The sequence below is a fragment of the Scyliorhinus canicula genome, chromosome 7 (assembly GCF_902713615.1).
Source record: "Scyliorhinus canicula chromosome 7, sScyCan1.1, whole genome shotgun sequence".
NCBI classification, from domain to species: domain Eukaryota; kingdom Metazoa; phylum Chordata; class Chondrichthyes; order Carcharhiniformes; family Scyliorhinidae; genus Scyliorhinus; species Scyliorhinus canicula.
In genome coordinates this window covers 100,948,389-100,967,890 of record NC_052152.1, presented here as the reverse complement: position 1 = coordinate 100,967,890, position 19,502 = coordinate 100,948,389, and the positions used below count along the sequence as shown (strand labels likewise).

Below are 19,502 nucleotides of genomic sequence, written 5' to 3'. Positions count from 1 at the left end.
GGTGCTCCCACTCCACCCGATCAAAGGCCTTCTCCGCATCCATGGCGACCACCACCTCCCTTCCCTCGGAGAACATCATAATCATGTTTAGCAGCCTTCTGATGTTAGATGTTTATTGCCTCCCTTTCACAAGCCTCGTCTGATCCTCTCCTATCACCCCTGGCACACAATCCTCTATTCTTAAGGCCAAGATCTTGACCAGCACCTTGGCGTCTCCACTTAGAAGGGAGATTGGCCTGTATGACCTGCTTTGATTCGGGTCCATATCCCACTTCAGGATAAGAGAGATCGAAGCCTATGACATAGTCGGGGGAGCGCCCCTTGCTCCCTCACCTCATTAAATACCTTTACCAGCAAGGGCCCCAGCACTCCTGAAAACTTTTTATAAAACTCCACTGGGTACCCGCCTGACCCCAGGGCCTTGTCTGACAGCCCCTCCACCACTTCAAACAGCCCAATTGGGGCCACTAGGCCCTCCATCAACTCTTCCTCCCTCGGAAACTCCAGTCTCTTCAAAAACCGCCTCATCCCCTTCGCCCTGGCTGTGGGATCCGACTCGTACAGCCTACTGCAAAAGTCCCTAAACACTTTTTAGGGACGGTGTTCACCCCCACTGGGTCCAAGATCGTGACCCCACACCCTTCACTTTTTCTATCTCCCGAGCCGCCTCCTGTTTCCTTAGCTGGTGTTCTAGCATCCGACTAGCCTCCCCATATTCATACACCGCCTCTCTCGCCTTTTTCAACTGCCCCACCGCCTTCCTTTTAGATTGCAACCCAAACTCCACCTGCAGCTTCTGCTCCTTCAACAATCCCGCCTCCAGGGCCTCCGAGTACCTCCTGTCTGCTTGCAGAATCTCCTTCACTAGTCTATCCATCTCAGCCCATTCTACCTTCTCCCTGTGTGCCCGTATTGAGATAAACTCCCCTCTCACCACTGCCTTCAATGCCTCCCATACCGTAGCTGCCAACACCTCCCCGGATCGTTTATCTCCAAGTGGCCTCCCTCTCCCGCACAGACACACCACCTCCTCCTCTGTGAATAGTCCCACATCTAATCTCCAATGCGGGCGCTGGCCCCCTCCTTGCTTACCCGTAAATCCACCCAGCATTATTTGACGCTACTATCGCCGAGTCCTCGGCATCCACCACCCCCGCCAGCAATGTCCTATCCATGACGAAAAAGCCATATGTTCACCCCTTGTTGTTCGCGCTTGGATTGGAGTCATTGGCCATTGCGTTGATGAGTTCTGAGGTTTATGCGGGAGGAGGCGTTGGGGGGGGGGGGGGCCATAGGGCCTCTTCATATGCGGACGACTTGCTGTTGTGTGTATCAGAACCAAGTTTGTCGATGGGTGGCATATTGGAGCTGGTTCGAATGTTTGGATCTCTTTCGGGGTATAAGCTAAATTTAGATAAGTGAAATTTTTGTGGTGTCTCGGCCAGAAGTGGGGGCGGGGGTGGGGGGAAAATACCATTCCGTAGGGCGGGGACTCCCTTTAGATATCTGGGGGTGCAGGTGACACAGGATTGGGAGGGACTCCGTAGGTACAACATTACTAGTTTGGTGGGGTGGGCGAAGGCGGACTTGATAAGATGGGATGGTCTCCCTGTGTCACTGGCAGGTCGTGTACAGGCAATTTAAATGAATGGTTGTCGTGATTCTTGTTTATTTTTCAGTGCCTGCCGATCTTCCTGCCAAAGGCATTTTTCAAGGAGGTTGAAAAGGTGATTACCTCGTGTATATGTGGGGGGAGAAAGGTGGCTAGGATTAGTGGGGGGGGTGAAGAAAGATGGCTAGGATTAGGGAAGGCGGTGTTGCAGTGAGGGGGGTTGGGTCTTCCAAATTTACTATATTATTACTGGGTGGCGAATGCTGAGAAGGTGAGGAGCTGGGTCAAAGAGGAGGACTCCCAGTGGGTTAGAATGGAGGAAAGTCTGTGTAGGGGATCGGGGCTGAGGGCGTTGGCAACAGCGCTGCTCTCAATGGCCCTGAGGAAAAACTCGGGGAGTCCGGTAGTAGGAGTGCTGTTGGAATTCTGGGGACAGGTGCGGCAGCACTTGCTGGAGACGCGGTCAAGGGAAATGCCGATTCTGGGGAATCACAGATTTGAGCCAGGGAAGTGGGATGGGTGTTTTCGGAGAAGGGAGTTGGGCCACTAAAGGATTTGTTTTTGGGGAGCCTGTTTGCGGGACTGAAGGAACTGGGGGCAAAACATGTGTTGGGGCAGGAGGAAATGTTTAGGTATATGCAGATCTGAGATTTTGCTAAGAGGAGATACAGAGCTTTCCGGTGGCACCAGCCTCCACACTGTTGCAGTCGGTGTTGATGACGGGGAATGGAGAAGGGGGTGGTGTCGGCGATTTATGGGGTGATTCTGGGAGTCAAGAAGACACTGCTGGAGAGGATTAAGACAAAATGGGAGGAAGAGTTGTGATGTGAGGTGCTCCGGAGGGTGAATGCTTCAAAGTAGTGTGCGAGGTTGGGGCTAATTCAGCTGAAGGTGGTGTGTAGGGTGCACCTCACAAAAGGCGAGGATGAGCCGACTCTTTGAGGGGGTAGAAGATGTTTGTGAGTGTTGCGGGTGGGTGCCCGGCAAATCACGTTCATGTGTTTTGGTCCTGTCCAAAGCTGGAGGGGTATTGGAGAGAGGCCTTCAGGATAATTTTGAAGGTGGTACACATGCTTGAGCCGGGTCCTCTGGAGGCCATATTCGGGGTATCTGATCGGCCGGGGTTGTAAATGTGTGCGGCGGCAGATGTTTTAGCCTTCCCCTTGCTGATTGCCCGAAGGCAGGTCCTGTTGGGATGGAGGTCAGTTTCTCCACCCTATGCCCTGGGGTGGCGGGGAGGATCTATCTGTTCGAGTTTTTAACACTCGTGATTGTGAAGTTTGAGTCGAGCAGAAGGATGGAAGCATTCTACAATTCATGGGCTTTGTTTATAATGCACTTTCAGAAATTGGACAACATTGAATACGAGGGGGGGAATTTGGACTGTGTATGTTGTTGGTGAGTATGTATGGGGTGATGGTGGATTCTTGATTCCTTTTCTTTGATGCTGTATTTAAAATGTTGAGTGTTGTTTGGGGGTTTGTGTGAGGAAGTGATTGTTGGCCAGGGGATTGACATTGTATTTGTTACCGTTGATTGTTGGTGGGTGTAAATTTGGATGAAAATGTGAAAAAGGAGAATGAAAATATTTTTTTAAAAAGCTGGTCTTCAAGTTTCCAGAAATATCAGACAGCATGGTGGCACAGTGATTAGCACTGCTGTCTATGACGCTGAGGGCCTGGGTTTGATCCGGCATTGGGTCACTGTCTGTGTGGAATTTGCACATTCTCCCCATGTCTGCGTGGATTTCACCCCACAATCCAAAGATGTGCAGGTTAGGAAGATTGGCCACGCTAAATTGCCCCTTAATTGGAAAAAAATAATTGGATACTCCCAAATTTATTTTTTAAAAATAAATAAATTTTAGTCAGTTTAAAGCCTTTTGTGGGGGAAATTGCATAGTGGAAAGAAGGACATTTTTAAGTTATGGAAGCTGAAGTGAAATAGTAATAAAATAGAATGGATGCAAAATTGGCTCAAAGACAGAAAACCAATGGTAGCCATGCTTCAGAGATATTAATTTGGTAAAGCAAACCAGTCCAGCCAGCAGGCATTATTTCGGTGTGATAGAACATAGAACAGTACAACACAGAATAGGCCCTTTGGCCCTCAATGTTGTGCCGAGCATTGTCCGAAACCAAGATCAAGCTATCCCACTCCCTGTCATTCTGGTGGGCTCCATGTGCCTGTCCAATAACCGCTTGAAAGTTCCTAAAGTGTCCGACTCCACTATCCCAGCAGGCAGTCCATTCCACACCCTAACCACTCTGAGTAAAGAACCTACCTCGGACATCCCTCCTACATCTCCTACCCTGAATCTTATAGTTATGCCCCCTTGCAACAGCTACATCCACCCGAGGAAATAGTCTCTGAATGTCCACTCTACCTATCCCCTTCATCATCTTATAAACCTCTATTAAGTCACCTCTCATCCTCCTCCGCTCCAAAGAGAAAAACCCTAGTTCTCTCAATCTTTCCTTGTAAGACCTATACTGCAAACCAGGCAGCATCCTGGTAAATCTCCTTTGCACCCTTTCCAATGCTCCCACATCCTTCCTATAATGAGGTGACCAGAACTGCACACAATACTCCAAATGAGGTCTCACCAGGGTCATGTACAGTTGCAGCATAGCCCCATGGCTCTTAAACTCAAGCCCCCTGTTAATAAACGCTAACACACTATAAACCTTCTTCATGGCTCTATCCACTTGAGTGGCAACCTTCAGAGATCTGTGGACATGAACCCCAAGATCTCTCTGTTCCTCCACATTCCTCAGAACCCTGCCGTTGACCCTGTAATCCGCATTCAAATGTTTTCTACTAAAATGAATCACCTCGCACTTGATCTGCATAAGCAATCATGTATATAATGATGTACACGACCTCCAACCAGCAGGTGGCAGTGTAAATCTACCATGTGATTCTGTCCCTCGGAGTTGGGAGTTGGTCGTGTTGGATAGTTATATTTGCAGTAGCTCTAGGATAATTTATTAATATCAGTAGTTTGTAATATATTTCTTCTAGTTATCTTTACCACGCCTATGTTTTCTAATAAATTACTTTTAACTAGTCAAGAACTAGATGTTCTATTGTGCATCATTCCTACCAGGCATAGTACGAGGACATGACAGGTGTGACAATACAGTCAGCTTTTCATGCTGACTTCTCAGTCAAATTCAGGGCTAAATCGCTGGCTTTGAAAGCAAACCAAGCAGGCCAGCAGCACGGTTCGATTCCCGTACCAGCCTCCCCGAACAGGTGCCGGAATGTGGCGACTAGGGGCTTTTCACAGTAACTTCATTTGAAGCCTTCTCATGACAATAAGTGATTTTCAATTGCAGATTGCCATTTTTCCGTTGTGTTACATTAATTTGAGCATTTTTTTGTAAAAAGTGGACTTATTTTGCCCTTGAGGTGAGATGTTGAGGCATCAAACATCCCTGGTCTATTATTGCACAGCTATAAGCAGGCTTGGGTTTCCTTGATACTGTCCCAATTGTGTACCTCATTATCGACCCAAGAAGAGCTACTACGCTGGTGTGACATTTTTAATTTCCCTCGCCTGCCACCCTGTACCTGTATTAACTTGGGCTAGTTTTGTGCTTAAACCCAAACCCATGAAGAATGTGATGGAGTACCTAGACTCCATTTAATGCAGACCCTTATGACCAGCAGTCAGAAGAGACTTTCATACTATCCCTGGGCTAAATTGAACTTGGGTTTGAGGTGAACAGCTAGTACCAAGCCCATTTGACACCCAGTCCCTATTGAGACCTGTTGAAGGGTGCTTTGTGTTTGAATTATTAATGGTTCAGCCACTAGCATCCTTTTTCTACAAATTTCTACAAAATACTTTGAAGTTGTGTAGATGTGGGCCCTCAGTCATTGAGTTGACAACTTGGCTCAAGCTAATTTGCCTACCATTCATAATCGATCATATTTAATATGGCAAGCTAGCTGCACAGGTCTTGCCATGGTTCCTTCTCTGGATGATTTAAATAGAGAAATTGTTCTAATGTTTTAATCTGCTGCCACTTCAGAACTGCAATGTTTAAACTGTGCACATGCTTACAAATCCATTGTGTCTCTTAGTAATATAGGCAGCATTGGCAAATGTTTGTTACCAGTACCAGCAAGGATCCAAGAAAACAAATTATTAAGCAACAAGAGACATACTTGGGGTTGTATCGTACAAAACTACCATTTAGTTCTACAAGAAACCTAAAATATGAGGGGCCTGTCACCTGTTCCGCAACTGCTTCCTAGGAAGGTTTTTTCATGAGGCAGTTGTCACACTGGGTAAATATTGCAGAGTAGGATTAATCACTGCCAACTGCAATTCCTGCTCGGTTCAGACAGGTGCATGGCTCCTACCTGCATGCTCCGTTTTTAAATCTATAGCACTTTATGGTTCTGCAGGATATGGAATAGAAGAAGATAGGTAATAAATTCTGAGCAATAGCTTTAATTCTCCATCCTGCAGATTCCACCTAACTGACGGATGTGTGGGTGGCAAATTGATTTGGTTTAGTTTAGCTGCATGTCAAGCAAACTTGCATGTTCTGAGGATTTGTCTGGCCTGGGTAAGCCATGTGTGACATCAGCTATCTCCAGCATCTGGTTTAATTCAATTTTTCAAAGCAGGCTCTTGTCCTAAGGGCTGTAGAAAATGTACATAATTGAGAATGACTGCCCTACATTCTTGTCTAAAGGTGAAATTCACTTGCAAAGCTTGCTATTAAGGGTTCAGCCAATGTATTTTGTGTGGATACAGCCTATATGCTGAAAGTCCTTTTTTTTACTTGGTAGTTGAGTTTGGAAATGCAATTGCTGTGTTAATGGTATGGTATAACAGTGAATGATTCTGTTTCCCTCCTCCGACCACCCTTTCAGCAAGATCAAGAAAATGAACAGGAGATACCAATTACGTGCCTTGTGAAAGAAGGCTGTGAAAAGGCTGACCCTTCGCAGTTTGAATTACTTAAAGTTCTTGGACAAGGGTCATTTGGAAAGGTATGCCTTGAGAAGATGAAATGTGCAGCATAATCTGAACCTGAAAATACTTGCTCAGTATTGAAATATTAACTAGTTTTTTTCTTGGTCCATGTATAAAATAGTGCTCCAAATTGTTATTGATACTAGCTTGTAAAGTATTGCATTTTTAAATATTTGACGATCTAGCAATTTTTATTGGCTCTGGGAGATTAGGATCATCACTGAGGCTGCCACTATATAGAAGTTATTTTTTAACTTGCACTTTTACTTGATAATCACAATAATGTGTTTTATGTGGACTGGGGCGGAAGGCATTCAAAAGGTAGATTATTCCTAAAGTAAGGCAAAATGCTGGCGATCTGAAATATAGGCAAAGTACTAGAAAAACTCAGCAGGTGTGGTAGCATCTGTGGAAAAAAAAAAGTGTTAACGTTTCAAGTCCAATATGATTCTTCAGAGGTGAATAATTCCTCCTGTTGCCTTGACCACGGTTGGCTTTTGATGTGACAACACCTCAATTTTTATTTTTATTAAATTCTTGTCCTTTTTTTAAATGCTTCAGACCTTGTCCTTCCGTAACTCGGTAAAGTTCTCCAGCCAACAACCTTCCAAGATCTCTTCACTCCAGTTCTAGTTCTTTGTGCAGCCCCAAATTTGCTGCATGTTGATGGTCTTCACCTGCTTGGGCCCACACTCTGGAATTTCCTTCCACATGATTCCTCCTCTCTAACCTTTTCTCCTCCATTAAGACCCTCCTTGAAATTTACCGCACTGATCAAACTTTTGGTCGCCTGTCCCACCCTGTCCTTATGTGACTTTAAATGTTTTTAAACTCCTGTGAAGCACCTTGTGATGTTATGTGACATTGGTGCTATATAAATGTGAGCTATTAGAGTAATCAAAATGGATATGTGATGTACTGTGCAGCTGAAATATTACGGAGATCACAAAAACAACATTTTTATCAAGAAGCTTACACATCTACTGTGCTGGCTTATGCACCCTTAACTAGAATTTCTAATCACCTGCATCAATTGAGGACATTTTATCACCATTTACAACATGCTACTAATTTTTAGTAACATGTGGGTCTAAATAAGTCCCAACTGCTGAATGTTTTCATTGGAATACTCATCTTTTAAGAGCTGTGGGTGCTCAGTTGTGGAGTATATTCAAACCAGAGTTCGATAGATTTTTGGACATTTGAGGGAATTAAGAGGTATGGGTATAGGTAGAAAATTGGAGTTATTCAGAGCACATGCAGAAATAGTTTGATTGAACTTATGAAGGAAACATATGTCACCATTTCCAGCCAGTCTTTGCAATGTGAACAGTTAAAGTATGTTCCTGAAATTAGAAAAATTAACTTTTTTTTTTGTTTAGAATATGAAAGAGTCTGGTATCTGAGTTTATTTAGCCACAGCATTTTAAACAAAATGTAGAAACTGAAGTTATGATAAAATGTATTAAGAAATATTTTCAGTCAATGTTTCTGAAATTTGAGAGCCTGGATCAAGAAAGCCGTTTGAATCAAAACTTATTCTAATAAAAGGTTTTGAATTAAATTAACAGTTTGTGATGAAAGAAAGAGCTCATAGAGATGGTGGTAAATGTAGAAAAATGCAAACTGCTTAATACAAAAAGATCATGACATTAGATGCAGGGTAAATGACTGCACAAGACATTGAGGAAACACACAGCGTGCTTACATATCCAGCATTATACTTGTCCAGCACTAACTTGAGTTCCTAACTGACAGGATCTTTGAGGACATTGAAGCTATTAAAGGAGAGGAACCTCCAGGCAGTTTTGTTATTGTTGTGAAGAGTAATATACTTGGAAGTATCAGACATAGTGTGACAACAGCTTTTTTCAAAAATGCATACTACAGTACAAGATAAAAGAGTTTGCTTGTGATTGTGCAGTTACGGGTTTTTGAATAAGCTTTTACCTCCAAAACAAATTAATCTTTTGACTAATCTGGAGAAAATCAGTTTTCCTTTCAATAATTGGAAACCCATTGGTTGTCAGTTATTTCGGCAATCAGGCAATGTGTGAACATTTGGTGATTTTTGTTATTTGTTGTACTGGTGCAGAGGTACCAGGGTGCTGGTTTAGCTCAGTTGGCTAGACAGCTGGTTCATGTTGCAGAGTCGAGGGTTCAATTCCCATACCGACTGAGGTTATTCACAAAGGCCTCACCTTCTCAACCTTGCCCCTCGTCTGAAGTGTGGTGATCCTCAGGTTAAATCACCACCAGTCAGCTCTTCCCCTCAAAGGGGAATGCATGCCTATGGTCATCTGGGACTATGACGACTTTACACCTACACAAAGGTGCAGGAGTTTGAAAGATTGATTAAAAATAAAATTACTCCAGAAGTAGTAAGGGTGTGGAATAACCTGCCTCCAACAGTAGTGGACTCGCCAACATTAAGGGCATTTAAATGGTCATTGGATAAAAATATGGATGATAAGGGAATAGTGTAGATGGGCTTTAGAGTGGTTTCACAGGTCGGTGCAACATCGAGGGCCGAAGGGCCTGTACTGCGCTGTTATGTTCTATGTTCTAAAACCTTGTACATTGTAATATACCTTGAACTTGGGCTCTGAAATTGAATTTTCACAAATTGAATTGAATTCAGTTAGATCGTGGTTATTCATATCATCTTTCAGATCTGTGTGCAGAGAAAGCTAGAAACTAAGGATGAATGTGAAAGTTTGAGCTCTGCATTACTATTTCAAGTACTGTAGGGACAGAATGTAGTCTGATTCTGTACCGCATAAGAATAAGAACACACAACGTAGGAGTAGGCCATACATCTCTTCAAACCTGCTCCACCATTCAGTAAGATCATTGGTGAAGATCTACCTTAACTCCACTTTCCAACCCTTTGTGTGCCCAGAAATCTACAATGAAATCATATAGCACAGAGAAGGGGCCATTTGGCACATTGTGTTCTTTCCCTCCAGAACATCTTCACTAGCCCCAATTACCTGCCTTTTCCTCATAGCTCTGCAAATTTTACTGTTCTAATAATTATCCCCTTTGAAAGCCACAATTCATTCAATCTGTCACCGCTATACCATCGGGCAGTGCATTCCAGCTGCTAGTCATTGGTTACATAAATGGTTTTTTCCTCATGTCACTTTTAGTCCATTTACCTTAAATCGGTGTGTTCTGGTTTTTGGCCCTCCCATCAATTAGAGCATTAACTCCTTATCTGTCCATTATTTTGAATAACTGTCAAATTATATCTGTTATTGATATCAGTCTTTAATATGCTCAACAACTGTGCGGTTCACAGTTTCTGAGATAAACGATCCTCTGAGCAAGAATGTGTCTCCTCATCTAAGTCCCAAATAGCCATCCCCTTTTCCTGAGACTGAATTGATGAAGCTTCAAATTGTAGATATAACAGTTTTATCAAAACTGAACGTCACAGAAATCTTTAAGTAACGGTAAAGCTAGAAAACTCAAACTCTTCCATTTAGTTACTCAGCACTGCTGCAGATGCTATTCTTGTGGTTGTAGAAGGTCTTCAGTGCAGCTTGTTGAGCATATGCAAGTACTGTGGTTTTAATAGATAACAGTGGGGCAGTTGTGCTTCTGGTATTTATATGCTTCTCTCATGAACTAGTCTGCACGATCAATTTCTTTATTTATCAGCATTATTCCTGTACCAATATGTGTTAAATTAATGTATTTGTTCACTTAGCATCATGTATTCTGTTTTGCTATTAACTTCAGCAGGAGATAAGTGTGGGGGGCTGGTAGTTTAGCAATATTGCTCATACCTGAGCTTGATTGAATCATAACTATCTATTACCAAAAGAGAAAATGCTGGAAAATCTCAGCAGGTCTGGCAGCACCTGGAGGGAGAGAAAAGAGCTAACATTTCAAGTCCAGATAACCCTTTGTCAAAGCGTCATCTGGACTCAAAACATTGCCTCTTTTCTCTGCCTACAGATGCTGCCAGATATGCTGAGATTTTCAGCATTTTCTCTTTTGGTTTCAGAGTCCATCATCCAGTTGCTTTATCCATAACTATCGATTACTCCTTTTGCAATTAGGCCATACCCCACCATTGGCAGAAGTGCCTTCAGCTGCTTGGGCTCCAAGCACTGTTCCCTCAAAGCTGCGCAATCACCCAAAAGTCTTGTGCAGGCTACATGCAAGTTGATTGCTTTAAATTACTGTACCTGCGGGACCACATACATTTTAAGCAGTCCAACCACTTAAAGAAGTCACTCGTACTCCAAAAAGAAATTTGAATAAATTTTGGTCCCAAGCTCTGGAATGTTCTCCTTAAAAATCCTCTGCCTCTTTCATCCTGGCAGATCCTCTTCTTTGAAACATACCTCTTTGACCAAACCTCTTGTTACTCCTAGTAGATCTTCCTTTGGAACAGTGTTGATTTTTGATCACACTTCTGATGAACTCTGCAGGGTGCCTTTTATACATTATACTATATAAATGCAGATTGTTACATAAAATGTGCTTTTTTTGGTCTCCCACTGTATTTAGGTTTTTCTGGTTAAGAAAACCCATGGTTCTGATGCTGGGCAACTATATGCCATGAAGGTGCTGAAAAAGGCGACATTAAAAGGTAAGTATTTAATTTACTTTAATACAGGATTTTCCTGAGTTTGCTTTCATGCACTACCCGTAAGACACTGTTTTTGATTCCATATTATGATGTGAACCCATCCTGCTTTGAATAAAGCAACATTTTTCCCCACCTACTTGTAATATTTGCAATTCTGATTTGTGAATATACATGCACATTCTATTAAAGTTGAAATAATGCTAATGAATGAATTGCGGGGGTCATGTGGGTTATAATTCAAGCATAATTTATTGATTTTGTGTGAATTATTTTGGTCTTTTAGTCTACCTTTGTACTAGAGAAGGTACCAGCCTAGGCTTCAAATACCTTAAACCCCATAGCTTTTGCATATAATGTTATATGGGATAAATTGTACCCGATTGCTATCAGTGTGTTTAAAAATGACAGATACCCTCCCCTGGAAGCTTTTCCCTCAGTAAGACTTCATTAGTAAAATACTTTTTTATCTGTAGAAAATGTGCCAGTTGTATATTATTACTCTGATTTCTGGTACCTGTATTGTACTCCGCACCACCAATGGCGAAGTGAAGAATATTGGCGAGAAAATGGAAAATACTGTAACATTTTAACACCGATGTAACAAAGCACTGTTTCCAGGGATTTTTATTCTGCATTTTGTCTTTGTTTTTGAATTTTGGGAGTGTGGAGGGAAGAGATGACGGAAAGCATGAGCAAATGAATGATGAAGGATTGAAAAAAAAACACTATTTGTAGGTGGTAAAAGTATGTGGGAAAAGCAATTAGACGGTAAAGCAATAAATGGCAATTGAAGAAATTTGGTGAAGAGTTCATGCACAAACTAGACATATTCTTTTTGAAGGGACAAGGGGAGAACATCAAAACTAATGCATCTGTATGACACAGGAAATAAAAGTAAAAATAAAACAGGAGTAATAACAGGAGGATTTTGGAAACTGCAGAAGAGAATTGAAGAGATTTTGAGAAAAGATTAGGAGGGAACATTAAATTGAGCCTTATTAAATTTTATAAACATGCAATGTGCCTATTACAGATGGAAATCTTCATGTCGAGATGGAGGAACAGGCTAAACTATTATGAGTACCATGTATCTGTAAAGCAGATGATCTGAAGGTTGCAACAGAAGGCAGTTAATGGACAGGATAGTAATAGATGGAGAAGACTTTGTAAAAAGATGAGCAATACTGAAAGTTGGAAAGTCACTTGGATCAGATGAAACGCATCCTACATGGCTGGAAGAAGAAAAATAACCGGCACTGGTTGCAGTCTTTCAGGGTTCACTGGATACAAGAGTAGTACTCGCGCGGTTGTTAATGTTGTATTATGGTTCAAGAAAGGTGGAAAACTACAGGCTATCAGTAGTGGGGAAATTATTGGAAACCACTTAGATACAAAATAAACTTTAATTTGGAATGGAAAGGGTTGATCCAGCATGTATTTGTTATCATGTCTGACTGACAAGATTGAATTAATTTAGGTAGCGCATGTTGATTAAGACAGTACAGTAGGGCAGCACAGTGGTTTGCACTGCTGCCTCACGGAGCCGAGGTCCCAGGTTCGATCCTGGCTCTGGGTCACCGTCCGTGTGGAGTTTGCACATTCTCCCCGTGTTTGCTTGGGCTTTGCTCCACAGCCCAAAGATGTACAGGGTAGGTGGATTGGCCACACTAAATTTCCCCTTAATTGGGAAAAATTAATTGGGTAGTCTAAATTTATTTTTTTTAAAAGACAGTGCAGTTGATGTGGCATATATGGACTAGGGGTGCGATTCTCTGGCTGCCTGCACCCAGCACTGATCCCACTATCCCCGTTGAATAGCAGAAGAGCCCCAAAACAGGTTTTGCACTGCCCGTTTTCCAAGGGCAGTGCCAGAGTGCTGAGGGGAGTCATGGCTCTGAAGGGGGAGGGGGGGGAAGGAGAGGAGGAGGCGAGAAATGAAGGGGGAGTGGGCCTAGGTGCGGTGCTCTTTCAGAGTGTCAGTGCAGACTGGAAGGCCAAATGGCCTCCTTTTGCACTGCAGGGATTCTAAAAAGAGCACCCTGACGTGAGCAGCCGGTCTTGCCAGCGTCTTTAGTTCCACACTCCAGATAAAATTCTAAATGTGGGATATTTCAGTGAGAATCTCCCCAAATTCCAAAAGAATGACCAAGTGTGGGTGAAATGCGATCTGGATCATTCCTATACTCTGCGATTCCTGCCCAAACTGACACCATATTTTTTTGAGAGAATTATGCCCTATGGCAGCATTTGACAGTGTGATACTAGTGGTTTGGTAAAATGGCAGCCCACAGAATTAAAGGGAAAATGGCAGTGGAGGATGCATAATTAGTTTAGTAATAGGAAACCAAGCACAATGGTGAGTAGATGGTTTTCAAATTGGGATGTAATTTGCATTGGTGTTCCCAAGGGTCAGTTATTCTCATGACCTAAATTTTGGTTGGAGGGAGCAGCATTTTCAAGGTTGCAGATTTTAGTGTATCTTCATACACTTATTTTTAATTCCTTTTGGGGAAAAGTGGTGGAAGGAATCCTGAGCTGATTATCAGCCCGTTGAATCAAGTTCTGAAAGCTCCTTCCGTGGTCAACAAATGCTGGCATTGGACTTTAACCTGGAACTACTGGTCCAGAGGTAGGGATGCTACCACTGTACCACTAGATGGTATGAAACTTGACAAAGTAACAGGCTCAATGAGTGTAGTTGTAAACTTTTGCATGGCATACAGGGTGATGAAATGTGCAGAAATTGACCAATCGAGTTCAATGTGGAGAATGATGAAGTGTTCGGCAGGACTAATTTGAATAGCAAGAAAACTATAAATGGCATGATTTTGTAAGTGTAGATGAGCAGAGCTGTTGTGCAGATACAGTGGAATCCTTAAAGTGGAGGTGCAAATTGACTATACTTTTTTTTTAAGTATCTGGGTTACTTGTGTTTATGACAGAATAATGGAATATGAAAGCAAAAAGATATGCAAGAGCTTCATTGTTTAGGCCTCAGCTGGAGTATTGCAGACAAATCTAGGCCCTATGTAAAGACCTTGGAAATTGTACAAACCTGTTAAATGACAGGTTGTTAGCAGAGTTCAAGGACTTTAGTTGCAATAAAAGGTTGGAAAAGTTCTCCTTGAAACAAAGGTTAAAACGTGACCCAATAAGAGGATAAAAAATTTGAAGTATATAAAGGGGGGATGATGGGCGGCATGTGGCGCAGTGGATAGCAGTGGGACTGCGGCGCTGAGGACCTGGGTTTGAATCCTGGCCCTGGGTCACTGTCCGTGTGGAGTTTGCACATTCTCCCCATGTCTGCGTGGGTTTCACCCCCACAACCCAAAGATGTGCAGGTTAGGTAGATTGGCCAAGCTAAATTGCCCCTTTAATTGGGGGGAAAAAATAATTGAGTACTCTAAATTTATAATGAAGGGGAGATGAGAACAGTTGTTTTCACTAATTTGTTTTGATCTGATATCCCCTAAACTGGAAAGCTGATGCAATCCATAAATAATATATAAACGGCAGTTGGACAGATAGTGATATGGACTTGGCTCTTTCATGAAATTTACATAGGCATGATGGACAAAATGGCTTCCTCCTGTGCTGGAGGTTTCTATGATTTTCTGAACATAGATCAAGGAAGAGCAATCTGCTCCGTGATGAATATGCTACATGTTTGGTCTGGTTGGTATTGAGTTATGCAAACTCACAGCAATTCTAAGACCCATATGATTATGAAATCTGATGCTAGTTGTGATGTAGTTTTGTGAATAAATTTGTCATTAAATTCAGGAATTTATGTTTTGTATCGTTGCAAGTTCACATGAGTAATTTAAATATAGTCCTATAATCTATCATGCCAAACAAATACCTCAAATATTAGGTGTCGGTGTACCAACATGTCATTTTAAACCTTTGGGGTGTTCAAGTACTTCAAGTATTCTTGCCACTCAGCAGTTCAGGACAGTTTCTGTGCCACTAGGCAACTTTGTTTATGCTCAAAGATTATAAAGAATATGGAGGCTCCATGACCTTTCCATCTCTCCTACTTCCCACTTCACATGATCTACAGTTTCTACATGAAGTAAGCAGCAATTGCTATAACCATGATTGAGTGTAGAAGATTGTGGAGTGATCTGGTCAAGTTGTTAAAAATATTAAAATGATTCAATTCAGTCGATAACATTGTTTTCACTGGTGGTGAATAAAGAACAAGGAAATGTGATTTTAACTAAAACACTAAAAGGAGGAATGAAATCTGGAAGCACTTTTTTCGTACACAGTAGCAGAAATTTTGCATTCTTTCTCTTCACCCACCACATCTCTACTCTATTTAGTGATATCAGTAGTGTTTCAACATGTGTAAATTTTGTGTTACCACTAACTAAAGCATTTATAAAATTTGCATTGGTTATTTTATCTTTCATTTCAGTAAGAGACCGAGTTCGGACTAAAATGGAACGTGACATATTAGTTGAAGTGAATCATCCATTCATTGTCAAATTACACTATGGTGAGTTTGTTTTTTCTAAAGAAAGTGAAGTCTGTGTAAAAGATATAAAATATAAATTGCAATAATCTTGGTAAATCTGAATGGGAGTTAGTTGTTATCGGTAACCACTTGGTAGTTGCTGAAGCTATTTGTGTTTGACAGCTTTTAGCACAAGAGCTTTGGGACTTTTTGGAGGTAGTTCCTGCTTCTATTGTTATTGTTTGACACATTCTAGTCCGTTAGTCCAAAGTGTAAGCCAGCACTCTTGCCTTGTATTTGGAGAATTGTGATTAAAATTCCCTCTCTGGGACTTCAGCCCAAAATTCAACATTACTGAAGGAGTGCTTTGTTGGAGGTGCTGTCGTCAGTTGAGATATTATATTGTGACTCCATATGCCATCTCAGATGAACATAGCAGATGGAGCTGCCAAAGTTTGGCTCCATTCTTATCTATCGACTTGTAACTAGAAAATAGCTTCTCATCCCACTCTTTGTTATCTCTCAGGTTTTCTACAGATCTAGTCTTGGCCTCCTCTACATTGGTGATATCATCTGTAAAGATGTGAGGTTCTCTGTATATGCAGACAACAGTCAGCTCCATCTCCTCCACCCCTTGAACTGAAGGTCACCTTGCTCTGCATTCCTAGTCGTGGCCGCAGGCAAAGGCAGCCACTATTATGAGACGCAGATGTCTCATTTGGCCACTTGTCAGCATGGCGAGCCCGGCTGTGGAGTCTCTGTACCCGCAGAAGGATATGACACTGAATAAAATACTGCTTTCTTCCCAAGTGCTGTATCTAGTTGCCTCTTGAATATATTCAATGATTCAGCATCAACTGCCTCCTGTGGTAATGAATTCCACAGGTTCATCACTCTTTGGGTGAAGAAAGGTCTCCTCATCTCTGTCCAAAATGGTTTACCCTGAATCCTCAGACTGTGACCCCTAGTTCTGGACACACCCATCATTGGTAACATCTTCCCTGCATCTACCCTGTCTTAAACTGTTAGAATTTTATAAGTCTCTGTGAGATCCCCCGTCATTCTTCTTTTGGTATTGCTGGTATATTGTACAGCAAAAATGAGTCGCTTCTTTATTTGAAGCATTGTTGTATAATTATTCACTTGCCAACAGCCTTGGTTTAGACACTAAGCCTTGTTCTGATGGTGCATATTACAGTTTGAAGAGAAGTGGATACTGAGGTCCTGTGACTCATTCCGTAATTGATGTACAGTCCAAGGATTCTCTGATACTGTTCCTGGATGTCATGATTCACCTAGATAATGGGTACAAAAAATGTACTCTGCGCTATGGGATGTTTATGGGAATGATCAGTGATATTAAATCTGAGAAAATATTGAGGGTAGGAGCATAAAATATGATGGCAAGCTAACTGATAAAAACAAAAAACAGGGTATCTGGCAGGTTTACAGAACTGAATTGTTCTAAACTTCAAATTGATTGAGTGTTTGCAATTGTGATAACTTGATGAGACTAAAACTGAGGTGTGATTCATTTACAAGACCAATGGCAGCAGAAGCCATTAACAAGTATGAAGCACTCGGAACCTATTCTGGTTTATTACCAAAATAACCTTTACTGATGACTCCATTTAACTCATGCCCTTAAAAAAAACACTATCTTTTTAAAGCTTTCCAGACAGAAGGGAAACTCTACCTCCTATTGGATTTTCTCAGGGGAGGAGACTTATTTACGCGGCTATCCAAAGAGGTAAGAACTTTACATGTGCAATACATTTTTGTGTATACGGACGGAGCAGAAAGCGATCAAAGGAACAATGAATATTTAATGCTTTGATAGGAACACCAAAACTCTCCACTCAAGACAGAGTAGCAGCTTGAAATAGTAGGTTCAGTAAATGTACTCGCTGCATCTTTGACTAGTTTCAATCACTGGTTAAAGGGATATGGGGAACAGATAGGTGGATTGGAGATCAGGAAGAGATCAGCCACAATCTGATTGAATGGTAGAATAGGCTCGAAGGGCTGAATAAACATGGTGGGGACTGGAAATTTCCTCTTTGCTCGTTCAAAGTAAATAGGTATTAGGAGAAGTAGTCTCCTAATACCTATTTACTTTGAATGAGCAAAGAGGAAATTTCCAGTCCCCACCATGTTTATAGGCCTTGCGTTTTTGATCTGTGCTTTGCTCTCTTCCAGGCGGCTGCTACGTGGAAGCTAGAGAGTATCTTGACCTGATGTGTAAGGCATCAGAACAATATGGGACAGGCTGGTCAGATCAGCATTTTATTTTTCTTGTCTGACATTTTCATATCTTTATTTACGTAAGAGGCAAGCAAGCTGATTTCACAATGTGTGACCTCAAGCAGCATATCAACAGTTTCATGCCTCAGATCAACTTATCCTGCAAAATCTAAATGCGCAAGTACCTTCCTTTCTGCTTTACTGCCCAAGGTCCAGTTAGGACTATATTTCCGTTACTTTTTCCATGCTCTTCCCTCTGCCCTCACAATTACGATCCCGGACCAGACCCCAACCGTTACAAGGATAGAGACCCCAATATTTAAGCACACTTTGCTCCAGGAGTGATCCCACGCACAAATGTGGATACGGTATATTAAAACAAACTTTATTACTAACACAGTATTAAACTCCTGTTAACATCATACAAGAAAATATACTTTTCAATTACCAGTTAAACGATGTTTAACAATAAAATGAAACCCTTTTTCTCCTAACTGCTATCTTTTCATCTCCAATTGAGCAAACCCATCTGGTCAAAAGCCACTTTAAAATAGTTAGCTGACCTAGGAATACTTGCTGTATAGAGATCATAGAATCCCTACAGTGCAGAAGGAGGCAATTTGGCCCATCGAGTCTGTACCGGTCATTCAAATGAACACTCTACCCATGCCCATGCCCCACGTAACCCTATATCCTAAATTGCACATCCTGGACACTAGGGGCAATTTATCATTGCCAATCCACCAAACCTGCACATCTTTAGACTATGGGAGGAAACTGGAACACTAGGAGGAAACCCAAGCAGATATTGGGAGAATGGACTGTGGGAGTAAACCAAAGCACCCGGAGGAAACCCACGCAGACACCGGGAGAACATACAGACTCCACACAGACAGTCACCCAAGGCCGAAATTGAACATGGTGCAGTGAGGCAGCAATGCTAGCTACCGTGCTGCCCCAAGACAATGACATCTTGGATAAACTGCTTTGAGAGAGCGAGATCCTTCAGGAACCAGTTTGCAGATTTTTCCCACTGTCAAAATATTATTTAACTTCCCAGCATTTGGCAAAAAGCTCCTGTTCGGTTCACAGTCAAATTCTTTAAATTATTTCTCCAGAGCTGCTAGTCTGTTCCCAGACAGATCTAAACTAAACTCAACTCCTGACTGCTTCAGTCCCTGGCTTCTCCCATTAACTACATCATTCCTATCCCACTAAATGGGTTATGACCATCTTACTACGGCTAAACACAATTGTCTCTAATTATCTACCCCCCAGGGAGTCGTCTTTCTATAAAAAAATTCTATTAGTCCTATTCCGGTAAATAATGTACATGATTGGAATGCATTATGATATTTTATGATATTTTAATTACACCTCTGTTGCCCCAAATACTAGCTGCCTTTCAAACCAGAATTTTAAAAAACATACTGCAGCAGTCAGATACACACCATAACCCAGGCTTTTAACCATTACTGCACAAGATGCATATAATGCAATATGAAATTCCTAGATTCATCATCACCGATTAAAGGATAAGTTGATATTGTGTTAAGAAAACAAAGGTAGTTTTAAGGGATTT

General features: G+C 41.9%; 1 protein-coding gene across 3 annotated transcripts in view; it reads left to right on the top strand.

The window, feature by feature from the left end:
* Nucleotides 1-19,502, top strand: part of LOC119969227 (ribosomal protein S6 kinase alpha-3) — a 123,769-nt gene that overhangs the window by 61,729 nt on the left and 42,538 nt on the right. For all 3 annotated transcript variants that reach the window (XM_038802555.1, XM_038802554.1, XM_038802553.1), the window contains 4 exons: nucleotides 6,506-6,625; nucleotides 11,133-11,214; nucleotides 15,638-15,718; nucleotides 17,347-17,426. In XM_038802555.1, coding sequence (XP_038658483.1) covers nucleotides 6,506-6,625; nucleotides 11,133-11,214; nucleotides 15,638-15,718; nucleotides 17,347-17,426 — 363 coding nt within the window. The remainder of the gene's footprint in view (nucleotides 1-6,505; nucleotides 6,626-11,132; nucleotides 11,215-15,637; nucleotides 15,719-17,346; nucleotides 17,427-19,502) is intronic.